Source organism: Haematobia irritans, chromosome 5, assembly GCF_050003625.1.
Source record: "Haematobia irritans isolate KBUSLIRL chromosome 5, ASM5000362v1, whole genome shotgun sequence".
Taxonomy (NCBI): Eukaryota; Metazoa; Arthropoda; class Insecta; order Diptera; family Muscidae; genus Haematobia; species Haematobia irritans.
This window is the reverse complement of record NC_134401.1, coordinates 109,950,069-109,965,891: the sequence shown is the minus strand read 5'-3', so window position 1 is coordinate 109,965,891 and position 15,823 is coordinate 109,950,069. Positions and strand designations below refer to the sequence as shown.

The 15,823-nt window shown below is 34.4% G+C and overlaps 2 protein-coding genes across 3 annotated transcripts in view; one reads left to right on the top strand and one right to left on the bottom strand.

Moving 5' to 3' along the window:
• Positions 1 to 15,823, top strand: part of Rpp25 (ribonuclease P protein subunit Rpp25) — a 172,306-nt gene that overhangs the window by 92,632 nt on the left and 63,851 nt on the right. Inside the window, exon 3 of one of the 2 annotated variants that reach the window (XM_075310381.1) lies at positions 123 to 146. The exons of the other annotated variant lie outside the window; for it this stretch is intronic. The gene's annotated coding sequence lies outside the window, so the exon portion shown is untranslated. The remainder of the gene's footprint in view (positions 1 to 122; positions 147 to 15,823) is intronic. 2 annotated transcript variants of the gene reach the window in all.
• Positions 1 to 15,823, bottom strand: part of Tdc2 (Tyrosine decarboxylase 2) — a 30,635-nt gene that overhangs the window by 8,655 nt on the left and 6,157 nt on the right. Inside the window, exons 2-7 of the mRNA XM_075310376.1 lie at positions 15,089 to 15,229; positions 14,718 to 15,025; positions 14,419 to 14,655; positions 14,153 to 14,350; positions 11,308 to 11,522; positions 10,736 to 10,862 (exon numbers count right to left, since the gene is read on the bottom strand). Of these exons, the coding sequence (XP_075166491.1) occupies positions 10,736 to 10,862; positions 11,308 to 11,522; positions 14,153 to 14,350; positions 14,419 to 14,655; positions 14,718 to 15,025; positions 15,089 to 15,218 (1,215 nt within the window). The 5' untranslated portion in view covers positions 15,219 to 15,229. The remainder of the gene's footprint in view (positions 1 to 10,735; positions 10,863 to 11,307; positions 11,523 to 14,152; positions 14,351 to 14,418; positions 14,656 to 14,717; positions 15,026 to 15,088; positions 15,230 to 15,823) is intronic.

Below are 15,823 nucleotides of genomic sequence, written 5' to 3'. Positions count from 1 at the left end.
CAAACTAAAACAAAAAGGAAAACTTTGAATGTTATAAATTTTGTTCTTTTTTTATATTATGTGCGATTGGTATCTGAAAGTTATTTTATATTATACTCTTATTATTTTATTATATTTTTCAGAAATTTGGAACTAATTATATACAGGTATGTTATAAAATTACATTGGTCTCGAAATCTACTAAAAGTGGGTTTGAAATCACGACCAAACAACTACCAAAAACATTTTATTTCTATGGAAAATTTTGTCAAAGTTTTATTTCTATAGAAAATGTTGCGAAAATTTTATTTCTATAGAAAATTTTGTTAAAATGTTATATCTATAGAAAATTTTGTCAAAATTTTATTTCTATAGAAAATGTTTTCAAAATTTTATTTCATAAATTTTTTTCAAAATTTTATTTCTATAGAAAATTTTGTCAAAATTTTATTTCTATATAAAATTTTGTCAACATTTTATTTCTATAAAAAATTTTGTCAAAATTGTATTTCTATAGAAAATTTTGTCAAAATTTTATTTCTATAGAAAATTTAGTTAAAATTTTATTTCTATAGAAAATTTTGTCAAAATTTTATTTCTATAAAAAATTTTGTCAAAATTTTATTTCTATAGAAAAATTTGTCAAAATTGTATATATCTATAGAAAATTTTGTCAAAATTTTATTTCTATAGAAGATTTTGTCAAAATTTTATTTCTATAGGAAATTATGTCAAAACTTTATTTCTATAGAAAATTTTGTCAAAATTTTATTTCTATAGAAAATTTTGTCAAAATTTTATTTCTATAGAAAATTTTGTCAAAATTTTATTTCTATAGAAAATTTTGTCAAAATTTTATTTCTATAGAAAATTTTGTCAAAATTTTATTTCTATAGAAAATTTTGTCAAAATTTTATTTCTATAGAAAATTTTGTCAAAATTTTATTCAGAAAATTTTTTTTTCAAAATTTTATTTCTATAGAAAATTTTGTTAAAATTTTATTTCTATAGAAAATTTTGTCAAAATTTTATTTATATAGAAAATTGTGTCAAAATTTTATTTCTATAGAAAATTTTGTCAAAATTTTATTTCTATAGAAACTTTTTCAAAATTTTATTTCTATAGAAAAGTTATGAAGTAATTTTGTAAATTTCCCAAAAACAAGAATTCTACCAAACAGTGAAAAACCTACCTAAAAAACTTGAAATCCGTTTTTTTATAAGGCAAATGACGGTTGAGATGTAGTTAAAGTGGATTTTGTAATTGTACTGTGAATGAGCTAGTATTAATAATCTATATATATAAAATTCAATTTATGTTTGTTTATTTGTTTGTTTGTTTGTATGTACCGAGTTGGCTCCGAAACGGCTGAACCGATTTACTTGAAACTTTCAGAGATCGTAGGGGGCATTCATGTGGTGAAAATAGGGTACCTCATTTTTTGACACCTGGTCGCGGAGGGGGACCTCCCCTTTGTCGGACTTTTTGAAAATTGGACCAAAGTTGACCGATTTGGTTAAAATTTTCGTTGAAGATTGGGGTTGGCATCTCGACAAAGATCCGCTACTTTTTATTTCGATATTTGGTGGCGGAGGGGGGCCTCTCCTTTGTTCGACTTTTTTTAAAATACAGTGAAAAAACTAAAACTCTCTAAATTATCTGAGATTTACAGAGAACATGTGGTTAGGTTATGGCATTAATATGGAGTACCCGATGATTTCATATGTGGATGAGGAGGGGGACCTCCCCCTTGTCCTACTTTTTGAAACTTGGAACAAAATTATGCGATTTGCTTGAAATTTTCATTAAATGTTGGGGTTGGCATGTAGACAAAAATCCGCTACATTATTTTCCGATATTTGGTCGGGGAGGGGGACCACCCCTTTGCCCAAATTTTTTTTTTTGAAAGTTCAAACAAAACTAAACTCCCCCGACTGAAATTTTACAGAAAAAATGGGTTACGAAATTTATATCAGGTTCCTGATTTTTTAATAAAAATAAAAGGGCATAGGGAGACATCCGCTTCTCTTAAGTACATACAGAGAAACAATTAAACTTTACCGAGTTACTTGAAATTTACAGAGGACTGGGGAGAGATCGTAACCTCCGTCAACCGTAATAGTTGATACCTGATTTTGTGATATTTGGACGGAAGAGAGGCCGCCCCTTTAGGCTTATAATTTGCTTGACATTTTCTGGGACGTTTACAAAAGATACGCTTTTCGACATTTGGTCGGGGAGGAGGTCCTCCTCTAAAACTACAAAAAAAAATTAAGTTTTCTTGAAATTTACAAAAGCAGTGGGGGAAGGTTATGAACGCAGAGGCAACCTTCCTTGCCCCACACTTGAAGGAAAGTTTCAAGAATTTTCAGGGAAGGTTAGGGGTGTCGATATTGTATCGGGGAAAGTGTCGCCCCTTTAAAACAATAGAGCACAATTTAAACATCTCCGATCTACTTGAAATTTACAGGGACGTGGCAGGAGGTGATTAAATTTATACATAATTTTTAAATTAGTATATGATTTTTCGATATCTGGTTGGGGAAGGGGAAAATTGAAATAAACTTTATCGATTTACTTCGATAGAATTTATAGGGACCATTGAGTAGTTGCGAAATTAATATAGGGTACGTGATAGTCCGATATCAGGTCGGAGTGGAGCGAAGGTGGGGAGAGGGTTCCCTTTTGTCCGTTTTTTTTTTCTTCTTAAATTGAAAGTAGAGGGTTGTCCGTAAATGGGAACTCGGTACATAATTTTATGATTTTTGTACAGGCTTCTGTCAGACTTCTTTTTAGTAAAGAACTTAAATTTACATGAAATTGGCAGCCAACGTAGAAGGTGCATCATTTTCCAACATTTTAGCAAATGTTAACGTGGTAAATTTTTTTACGACTTTTGCTTTTTCCGATTTATTGGATGGGAAACAGTAATTCTTTGTATGTTATTATAATATAGTGCTTAATTTTCAGATATGTTGAGGAGAAGGATATCTTTCCTTGACAAACCCCACTTTTTTCATATATATATTTCACAAGAAATATAGAAGATTGTCCAACTACTTGAATACAGAACATTATTAACAAAATTTGGAGGAAAGGGTACACCCTCTCCCGCCGTATTTGTACCTATAAACGAAAAATCAAGTAGTCCGATTTGTTTAAAAGACTTGAAATCTTTTCGAATTTGTTTTCAGCACGAAGGATATATTTGACTAAGTTAATGCAAAATGTTCCTCCAAATACGCTTCGGAAGGCGCAGCGAAGCGGGCCGGGTTACGCTAGTATTCTATAAAATTCCAAAAAAAAATGGGAGGATTGGACAGCTTGCAATCACATGTACTTCTCCATTTGGACCATCGTGTTTTTGATTTGCTTCGGCCAACCGACTTGAGCTGCTACCAGGGAGAAAAGAGTCTATGATTGGCATTCACTAAGATAAAAAATATATAAAAATACAAGCAAAAAATAATTCTTTCCTCCCAAACGAAATTTTAGACGAACGAATATCGTTTCCCATTTGCTTTTCGCTGTAAGGAAGTTTTTTTTTGGAAGAAAAGTATATAAGCTTTGTGATAAACGTTGATTCTTTTAAGGGATTTAAAAACAAACTCAAACATTTTTTTTATTTTTCTAGCTAATTGCATCTTCCCTCGAATCTTTCTCACTTCCTCCCGGTTTATTTCTGTAATACAAACAATGTAGAAGAAATTATTTGATTTTATAATTTTTTTTTTTTAATTTTACCTTTCGCATAGACGTATATGTTCTTGCCATCAACAGACAATAACAGCTCTATGTTTTTAGACGCCCACAACCCGATGTAAAGAAACTTTATTTAACAGAAACATACCGTTAGTTGGCTACTTTCTTAAAAATACAACTTTTGAAAACGGAAATTATGTAATTTTACATATTATCCAAAAATGTTCGCAAGATTTCGAAAAGAGGGGGGATTATCCCCCCAGTAATGCTGGTGACATGTCTGATTGTTTTAGAGCTTCTCTAAGTAGTTTCATCGCAATGCGGCTATAAAAAGGAAATTCCTTGTCATTTAGCTGAACATAGAATCGGGCGGCACTCGGTGATAAGAGAGAAGTTTACTACTGTGGACTGAATAGTCTAAGTGAGCCTGAAATATCGGCCTGTCACTATACCTAACCTAACCTACCCCATGAACTGTATTCTTTTTTTATTTGGAATTCATATTTGCTACAATTCTCATACTTTAACTAATAGCCTCAGCGCCCATACTTGTATATTTGAGGCAAGTAGGCAATCTTACATATCTGGTGCAATTTTAAATTTATATAATTATTCTTTTTATCTAATACAAAAATAATTAACTATGGTGGTACATTTCATACAAAACTGAAAAATTATTACTCAATATTACTTTAAATTACTTTCTTTCATATCAAAAATATTTCTATAGACTCAAAAATATACTTCTTAGAAGCTGATTTAAATAATGCAATATTAGGAATATTTTAATAGTATTGGGTAAATCATTATATAGAACACTTCCCGCAAAATCTATTCTTTGCTTGGTTCTCTCCAATCTACAAGGGGGCACTCTCAGATTTTGTCTATTTCTGGTAATCAAGATTCTTTGATTCTGAGAGAATGATATAACATGATAACCAATTCGATTAATTGACTTATACACATATGTATATCAACAACTGATATTCATGCAGACCTAAAACAGGGAATATTATTTTTGCAATATCCTTATACAGTGCAAGTGTTGAATATGTCAATGGCAAATTTTAAATACATTTATTTGGGGCTCTATTTTGCATACGTTGACGTGATTTAAAAGAACTACTATTTTTATTACACGCATAAAGGGTGATACGGTCAAAATGTGGTCAAGGGAAAACGCGTGTAAATCGGTGAAATCGTTTACTTAAAAAAAATCAAATTAAATTTCTTTTTCAAGTTCAATTAGTATAAAATTCAGGAAAAATATTCAGTTGGGCTTTCGCTTTTCCAAATCCGAATTGCCGGGCCTCACGCTTGACACCTGCCATCAGATTTTGTACAGCCACCTTGTCCACCTTCTTCGCCGCAGAAAGCCAATTTGCCTTGAATTGCTGCTCGTCCTTAGCAGTTTTTTTGGTCTTCTTTAGGTTCCGCTTGACAATAGCCCAGTATTTCTCAATTGGGCGGGGACCACCTGCACGTTGTTGGCGGCGTACCACTCCATGACCTTTTTACCGTAATGGCAATATGCCAAATCCGGCCAAAACAGTACGGAACAACCGTGTTTCTTCAGGAAAGGCAGCAGACGTTTATTCAAACACTCTTTCACGTAAATTTCTTGGTTGACAGTCCCGGAAGCTATGAAAGTGCTGCTTTTCAAGCCACAGGTACAGATGGCTTGCCAAACCAGATATTTCTTTGCGAACTTTGACAGTTTTATGTGCTTGAAAATATCTGCTACCTTTCCCCTTCCTTTTGCCGTATAAAACTCCTGTCCCGGAAGCTGCTTGTAGTCGGCTTTGACGTAGGTTTCGTCGTCCATTACCACGCAGTCAAACTTCGTCAGCATCGTCGTGTACAGCCTCCGGGATCGCGCTTTGGCCGTCGTATTTTGTTTATCATCGCGATTTGGAGTCACTACCTTCTTGTAAGTCGATAGTCCGGCTCGTTTTTTGGCTCGATGCACGGTTGTAGACGATACACCCAGCTTATTTGCGGCATCTCGGAGAGAGAGGTTAAGGTTTCGCTTGAAACTACCGGCAACTCTCTTTGTCGTCTCAGCGGCTTCCGGTTTTCGATTTCCCCCCGATCCAGACTTCCTGGCTGTCGACAAACGTTCCCCAAATACTTTAATTACATTTGTAACGGCTGATTTGGCAACTTTTAGCGATTTTGCCAGCTTTGCGTGCGAGTAGCTCGGATTTTCGCGATGCGCGAGCAAAATTTTGATACGCTGCTCTTCTTGCTTGGACGGCATTTTGACAACTGAAGAGTGAATTCCAAAATCAAAATAGGAGCAACATTCTACAGACACGCACCTTCAAAATGAGGGGTGTTCAGGTTTTTTAAATGCAAAATTGGAAGAAATACGTCAAGTTTATATTGACCAAATTTTGACCGTGTCACCCTTTATACAATAGCCAAGTAATGTAAGTGCGTTTGGATCAAGGATTGGTATAACATCAATTTTGTCCTTAAAGAAAGTTGATGTCTTAATTTGAATAAGATTCAAATTGCTGGCGCAATTTTTCGCTAAATATCACTAATGCGTAATCCCTAAGTATCTGACACAGTGACTTTCGTTTATCAAACGTCCATCAACATACAGGCAAAAATTGTTAGTAAGTGCTTGAGAATGTGGTCTGAATCGAATCACCTTTGTTTTACTTGGGTTAAGTAACAATCTATTTAATCAAGCAAATTCAAATATTAGGGAGGAATCCCGCTCCATTAGAGTCCTCAGAACAGTGTCATTCTTATATGGGTAGAACAAGCACACATATACAACTTTCCTGTAAGTCCAAGATTCTTAAGACCATTTAAATAGATCGAAAACAATAATGGTCCCAATCCAGTACCCTGTGGAACTCCATACTTGACGTCTCCTATGAAGATCCTAGCATTATTAAGTTTCACATATTGTCTCCTATTTGGAAAAATAACTTTCGAATAGCAAAAGCTCATTGCGTCTAACACCATAAAATTCTAACTTCTTGATCATAACACCATGATCTACTAAGTCGAAAGCCTTAGTAAAATCAAAGAATATCCCAACTACACCTTTGAATCCGTCATCAAGCCCCTTACAAATATACTGCACTACACTCAAGATAGCATCTGCTGTCCCAAAACCTTTTCGAAACCCAAACTGGAAATCATACAATAGTTTGTTGGTCTCCAGATAAGATGAAAGCTCCTCAAATAAGATTCTCTCAAATATCTTGTCGATTACTGAAAGAATCGTTACTGGTCGATATTTATCCAGATTGGATGCCCTAGGTTCCTTTGGTATGGGAACCACTTTATGCATCTTCAATACATCTGGATACTCAGACGAACTTATCATTTTATTAAAAATTCCTACCAAGATTGGAGCTATTTCTCTTTTGATTTCTTCTTTTGTTGCCAAACTTAAAAAGACTCTCGATGAAAACAAATATGAATCGATTAAGAAGGCCTATCTTGTGGACCTTGAGAAAACATCGACGAGTGGGAACCTTCTTAATATTTTTACTGTTTTTTTTGTTTTTTCAAACCGAAAGCTAGAGGTTTCGAAATCTAGAGGTTTGACGTTGATGTATATAAATTTGTTTTCATATGGCTTCCAATATTATAGCCTTTCCCGATTACATTTCCTGAGAAAATTCTGCTGCTATATTTAAAATTGTTCGTGGTTTATTTTGACAGCCACTGATTTCCACTTGCTACTTCCACTTTTTTCGCTGGTGTTTTTGCCATTTTACAAATCGACAGTTGAAGTGTTGTTTATTTCTCCGAAATTAAAAAAAAAAAAAAATATATAACGTAATAACTTTAAGTGATATGACTTTAAATGTTTAAGTGAATATTTAGGGCTCTCCCGCAGTAATATAACAATTTCATTAACAAATAAATCAAATACTAGGGTTAAATTTAAAATGAATATAGCGTATCAGCATAAATATAAGCTGCTCCGATTTAATAACCTTGGGCTATGAGTACAAAACAAGTTTTCCCATTTTTTTCTACTATTGACAGATATTTTGATGCTTAAAGTGCCGGTTAATAATGCCGGAGGCTGATTTTTTTATAAATGCCACCGATTGATTGGTCAACGACAATGTTACGCCCCATTTTGATGGGGGTCAATAATTAATTACCTCTTTAATGAATTGGTTTGAATAAATTGGGGAAACCCGTTTATAATGGATCACAATAGGTTTCTCTTATAATAGATTGCAAACATTTCTGATGAAAAATGTTTATATCTTTATTAAATATTTAAGGGTGTGAGGTTAAATTTTTTTTAGCGAAGACACAAACCCCGATCAATATTTTTAAAATTTTTAGTTAAGCTGCGAATTTAAGTAATTTTGTTATAGATTAAATGTGTTTTACAACCTAATTTTGAGTAAAACGATGCAATACAAACAAAATTATGGAAAGATGAATTTTACATTCATGGGATTTTTTGAATATTTGCAAGGGGAGAATGAAAAAAATATATTAGAATTTACTTTAATATGCTCCTCTTTATTTCATTAACTGCCTTCTTTGTGGGAGAGTTCTTCTAACTCCGAGCCACTTTTGCTGTATGGAACTATATCTCAGATTACCCTGCTATTATTTTTTGAGGCAGGATAAACGCCGGAAGCTTCATAATCTTAGCTAATCGAACCGCTGAAAAATTGCAATAGATTCACAGAGTCAGTTTTCCTAGGTTAGGTTAAAGTGGCAGCCCGATTAAGTTTCAGGCTCACTTAGACTATTCAGTCCATTGTGATACCACAAGTACCTATTACCAATGGTCTCTTCTAGTTTTAACCGCTGAACCTTCTCGATTATTTTCTTCTGTTGAACCAACCAGATTGTTCCAAAAACATTAGCAGACTGCTTAAGTTGACGTTTTCCAGGTCTGGTAGTAATCTAAAGCTACGCCTTACACAAAAAGTAGGACACTCACACAAGAGGTGTTTAATTGATCCCTTTTCCTCCGAATCATGACAGCTCATACAGTAGTCATTACACTTCCAATAGTTTTTGCGAAATCGCCTATCAGGCAGCGACCGTTATATCAGATATCAGGAGTGAAATCTTACATCTTGAGAATACTACCATATTAAGTGTGCGGTTTAAGTTTAATTGGAGCCATATTTGCTTGGTGTCGTTACAACTGGTCTGGTATCTTCCTATGACCAGGCACCCATATTATGTGAATATTGTACTGCTCAGTCATCTCGTTGAGAGATTTGCGGCAGTCAATGGCCGTTTTCGAGTTAAGGAACACAGAATTCAAGGATTTTATTGCTGGTTCACTGTCTGAGTATATATTAATGCCAACATTTGTTGGAATATTACTTCTCAGCCAATTCGCCACCTCTCTTATTGCTAATATTTCAACCTCACACAAAAAAATATTTTTCTGATTCAATCACGAAATTAATTGATCCAATTAATTTTTTAATTGAAATGTCTTCAATCACGAAAATGATAGTATCAATCACAGTTTTAATTGGGCATAGAAAAAATCCTTGATTAAAAAATTAATTGATGTCATTAGCAATTTTCAATTAATTTTTTAATTGATTCAATTAAAAATTTAATTGATTTTGAATGCAAACCCCAATTAATTTTTTATTTAAAAAGGTAACTATTTTCAACTACTTTCTGAATTGGCTTAGAATTTTTATTTTGATTAAGAAATGTTCATCACTTTTTTTAAATGACTTCGTCTTCTGAATTTGATTAAAAAGTTAATTCTATCAATTAATTTTTTAATTAAAAATTTTAAAATTTTCAATCATTGACTTAATTAACCTAATGTTTCTACCTTGATTAAAAAATTAATTGTATCAATTAATTTATTAATTGAAAAAACATTCAACTTCAATTAACTTTTTAATTGGAAATATTCTGGTGATATTTTTTTCTGTGCTGAAAAACACTACAGTGATTAGTTAATCTTTTCGCTATTCGAAGTTCCAAGTCTTTAGAATATACCTTTTTTCCGACCACAGCGATAGCTCAGTTTTCCTAACCATCCCTAGGATAAAAACCCCGTATATAACAGTAACCTCCTGGAGTACCACCCTTTGATAGGAGCATTCTCAATATTCACTTTGGTCCACGAATCTAAACTGCCCAACGGGTACAGCATCTCAGATTATGATGCTACAGTTTTTCAGTACCAGTTTCCCCAGCCATCCCCAGGATACCAACCCCTTATAATAGTAATCTGCTGGATCAGTGATACCGCCTTTTATAGGAGCATTCTTAATATTCAAAGCAATGAAATTGTAACGAGATTGCAAGCAATTTTGTGGATATTTCATAAAAATATCATTGCTGGGATTAATGACGCATTGCACATGGCCATATCAAATATGAATCCATATAGAACTTCAGGGATAACTTTCACCGCAGAGAATGTTCAGATAACCATCTTAAATGCGTATATCGCAACGGATTCGGTTTGCCCGACAGAATACAAGTCATTTGAATTTTCTGACTAATTGCATCTTCCCCCATATATGTATATATCTTCCTTGTTGTGTATTTACTTCTCACCACTTTTTTCCGTAATACAAACAATGTGGAAGTATTTAATTTTTAGCTCTTATTGTCATCAACATACAACGCTATAGCAATCAATGCACAAGCAACGCATACTGCCAAGCAGTTCTATTTATAGACCACATTATTGGACGCCCACAAGCCGATGTAAAGGAACTTTATTAAAAGGAAACAAACCACTTTAGTTGGCCCATTTCTTACAAACAAAGCCCCAAATAAATCTTTTGGAAACGAAAATATTATTTTACATATATTCCAAAAATTTTCGTAAGATTTCGAGAGGATGTTCGGCATTGCATAATACTGTATTAAGTTTTTACTACCAAACCTCAAAATGTGTGTTATTATAAACATAAAGTCTGAAAAGGACAGTGTTTGATATAAACGAAATAGACTGTAATTTTGGAATACAAAAAAATATTTTTTACACGAAATTCTCTACAGCTAAAAGAAAACAGGAAAATAATTTGTTTGATTGTAGTTAAATTTGCCACTTACCTTAACTTGATTGCATACTTCGAAACGTTTATCTTTGAGGACATGCTGTTCGAAACGTTTGGCTAAATCGATATGATGCCTGATGTATTTTTGTAAGCCGGAAATTCCATATGACCGTAAAACAAACCTGTGAATTGGTGAAAATAAAACAAAATCAAATACCGACCAAAAAAATAAAAGAATTGTACAAAAATAGATTTAATATGGCCTTTCATCCATTAGTCAAAATGAAGTAAACAATATTATTGGAATTTTATGCCCGATTACGTTTATTTCTAATAACAATTTTGTTTGCTATTTGAATTTGTAAGCAAAACAAAAATTCAGAAGAGCTACTTCAGCCTATAATAGTGGTGGTGGATAATAATTTTCGATAAATTTTAATGTCAAATATGTACAATATTCTGACTTGTAAACAAAAACCGATGCTGTTTCCACTCAGGGGATTTTCAAACAATAATAATAATAAACAATATAAAATTCCAAATATAATCGTAATACTTCTTCACATTGCTTGCCAGTGACTCTGAGGAGAAGTGTTAATTAAAATACCATGGACTGAATATACATACCATAATTTCAATGAACGAAAACGCCGACTAAGTGGAACTCCCCAATGACGGTAATCGATGGCTGCATCTGAGTATCCATGTTTGAGATACAATGGATCCACCACCAGAGCCGATGTCAAACGAATTCGATCTCTTACCCACAATGTCGAACAATCAAAGTTTGTGAGGAGCCATTTGTTGGGATTTGTATTGAATGAATCAGCATACTCGATACCCTATAAAGAATTTGAATTTTATATGTTAATAAATTACTATACACTGAGGAAAATGTCACAACTTATTTACTATATTGTTCCAACGCACTATGAAATTCAGAATTGATATTTGTCACTCCGTCTATTCATCAACAGTTCCCCAAAAAATGGATATATAGGCACCGACTATTTATGCTAGAGATTACATATCGAATATATTTAGATATAACTTTATATGAGCTGATCACAAAATACGACCTCGTTGACTATTTTTGCCCGAGATTCGACTTCGAAGCTAAGATCTTGAAGCATATTAATTTGACACAATGTTTATTTAAACCCTCCAACAAGCATAAAAATTAGATCTGTGCGGAGATAGATTCGATCTGATCTTTCAAAATTTTATTTTTCACCACAAGAACGTGGTCTTCCACACAGTACGACATGGGTTAATGCCGCTTTTTTTTATTTTTCATACGCATGACTGATGCTTCTGAATTCGTACCAGGTAAAAACATCTCTTTCATGGGGTAGCCATGTGAGAGGGCAGAAGAAACAGAACCTCAGTAGAGGGCCTGCTTGTTCTCCCCTTTTTGGTGGCCACTTTCGAGGATCCTGTATAATTATCTACTAGCCATAGATATTACGAATTTCGCAAGATAATTCGATAAAAAGTTGTCCAGCGCGAATTTTGCTGCTCAGCTGTGCGGGAAACCTTGCTGCTGTTCAGGCAATTCGAGATGTTCTAATGGGCTGTAAAATAGGTCAGTTCAAGTTTTCCGGATTTACGGGATGTCGAGAAAAGTATTGGGAATTAAAGATAGAAATCTGGCACTTTTTTCGCTTCTGAATTTCCTTAACCAGACTGGCTGGGCTCTTGACGGCATTTATTATAGCTAAATACCATAGCCAGGCTATCCTGCTTCCACGACCAAAAATATAGAAATGCTCAACAAAATATCTAAAGAAGTCATTCGCTGCATAAGAACTCTTTTGGGTTTGTGAAGTCCGAAATCGTCAACTACAGTCGCCTGGATCGGAAATTGGACTCGCTTGCATGTGATGACAAGCTGTTCGATTTATTTTCCACGTGTTTTGATCCTTGTGCCAGCCACATATTCTTTTCGAAGCTCAACTTTCTTATCGGTCAACTGTGATACCTCGACAGAATTTCGAGAATACGATTTCATCTTAAATGTCTCTTACAGGACATCCCTGAAGATTTTCTCGGCTTTGCTGTTTGCTCTAGGGTATTCGTACACGCGTCTTTCTTAAGCGATCCAAAGATATACTCAAGAAACGAAATTTGTCCAACCAAATTTAGGGTTTATGGAAACTCAGTACGGGTATTAAACCTTTTATTATCTGAGTACTAAACTAAAAATTGAGTAGTGCCTGTACGGGGTGGCTGATATTTAATGTGACAATCTAAGCGCTACATTTTTTCTTTTTAATTTTATTGTTCAAACGCAAAAATTTCAGAAATAACATCGAATTTTAGAATCAGTTTAGATTTGTTCGAATTGGCCACCTTTCGCAAAAATTGTGACCTTCAAACGGCCGACAATCACACGTTACATAAAAGTGGCTCAGCGGTTTTTGGCCAATCTCTCCACTTTGGTGAGACCCTACCTTCAAAATGGCAACCCAACTCTTCAAAATGCCCCAGGCGAAAAAGTCTACAATAGTGTGGTAGAAAAGAAGCGAGTAACATCCTTTGTAAGCCATTTTTGGTTGACGCGTGCTGAGTGTGATGGTTCGGAGGCCTGTTGGTATGCCCATTGTATGCAGCTGAAAACTTTCTCCAGGGCTTCATTACTGTCTTTAGGACATTTTCACGATAACATTCGGTATTTATTTTAACCCCACGACCGATTAGTACGATCGGGAACGGACCATCGGCCGGTACGGCGCTCCATAAGCGTCCTTGATCCATTTGGAATGGTTTCTCATTGGAGAAAACCAAATTCGTTAACTGGTCAACTCCTCAGCTCTTTTCAGTCTCCAGCCCAGCTCTTGAAACTTTTTGGTTCTTCAATGGCTTTAGTCCATGTTTATTTTTTAATATGTGTCCATCTCACCAGATTGTTTTCTTCTACTGCGGCGTGGATTTCGATCAAAACTAGACTTAACTTTTCGGATCATTTTTGGTTTTGTTAACGTTTTTTTCGTTCACTTTTTGAACGAGATCCAACACTGCCAGTATCACAGACCGATAATGTGACGTGATGTTGTAGTTTAGTTGTCTAGACTTCAGGAACCGAAGAGAAAGCTTCATTTAGGTTAGGCTAGGTGTATTGACAGCACGTTATTTCATGCTCACTTTCACTATCCAGTCCATTGTAATACCACAGTGGTGAGCTTCTCTCGTACACTAAGAGCCGCTAGCATTACTGAGAGAGGAAAACCACCGCTGAAAAACTTTTTGGAGTTCGGTCGAAACTGGTATTGAACCCAGGACCGTTAGTATGTAAATTGAACATGCTAACCTTTGCAGCACGGTAGCCCCCTAGCTTCATTTATAAAAACAGATACATGTCTTTAATTGCATACTATTTATTGCTAATCTTTTAAAACGTTTCAGAAAACTATCTTAAAATCTGCACCCAGAAAAAAAATAATTCAAAATTACTAAACTAACAAATACTCACCTTTAGTAGGGGCTTCAGTTCGGGACATATAAAAGAATTTCCAGCATAAGCTGCATCGACGTGCAACCAAACTCCAGGGAAATTTTTTAATTCCCGACCAATTTCATATAAATTATCAAAAGCACATGATCCGGTTGTACCCAATGTGGTAGAAACAAAAAATGGAACAAATCCTTGCAATTCATCTTCTTCCATGGCCTAGAAAATAAAACAAAAATCAATTACTTGACCGTCCCTCGCCTTTAACGCATCCTAGGATTTCTTACCTGTCTTAATGTTTCGCCTCGTAAACTGGCATTCTCATCTGGTTCTAAAATTCTTAATTTTACAAATGAAATCATGGCTGCTTTTTCCACACAACTATGGGCCTCTTTAGAGCAATATGCCATTAGTTTCGATAGCAATAGACATTCTTCAACAAATGGATGTTGGGATTTCAAGCGTTTTATAGCTTGAGCTCGAGCCGCCAACAAAGATACCAATATACATTCTGAGGCAGATGTCTAACGTGAAATAATAGATTTTTCACATTAAAAATTCCAGATAATTTTACTATTGTATCAACCTGTATTACACCACCACCTGTGCTTCCCTCCTTCAAAGCTAAAAAGTGATCCGGTAAACCTATGGCTTTACCCAACCAATCCAATACAATTGTCTCCAATTCTGTACATGCTGGACTTGCTGCCCATGAGAAACCTATACATCCTATACCATCTCCCAGCATATCACCCAATATTGAGGGGAAAGAATTTCCAGCTGGAAAATAAGCATGAAATCTAGGATGTTGCCAATGAGTGACACCAGGCATTATCTTATCCTCTACATCCATCATGATTTTATCCCAATCTTCAGGTTCATCAGGTGCTTCAGCTGTAAGGTATTAATACCAATAATATAGGAAAAAAAGGATTAATTTATAACATCTTGTCTTACCGGGAAGTAAGTGCCTTAAATATCCCGGCTCTACACTTGGTGTAACTCGCCTTTCACTTAAAGTCTCCAAATATTGACAGATATATTCAACCATTTCGGTGCCACGCCTTCGAAACTCGTTATTATCCATTATGATTTATTCTATTATAAATTTATTATTAAATTATGAAACAAGAAAAAAAAACTTTATTTAAAAACATATTTTTTCAAACACGATTTTAATACAAAAGTCGAATATTAAGATTTATAAAAAGAAAATTCCAAGTCGATTTTTTGTCAATTTTCAAATTCAGCTAATCGATTTTTTTTTAAATCAAATCAAATAATAGGACATATATATAGGAAAACAAGTAAGTAAAGTCTAAAGTCGGGCGGGGCCGACTATATTATATCCTAGGCCAAAATTTGTGTTACCATCTCAACTACTTCACATTTGCTGGAAGCTATATAAAGGAGACAATTTTTTTTACTTCTACAAAATCTCTAGAATTAAAATTTAAATCGGCTAACGCTATCCAGTTAATTGGAGGAAACTTCCATTGCAAATGGGTCTAAAATGTGTAACAGTCTACCATATTTCCCCAACTCTGGTGTACGTATATATGGGAGCTATATATAATCTGAACCGAGTTTGACTAAATTTGACATGTATAGTTAGAATAATAATTCTGCTATCTATGCGAAATTTTACGTAAATGGGAGTATAACTTTGGCCCTGGTCAAATGAGTGCAAAT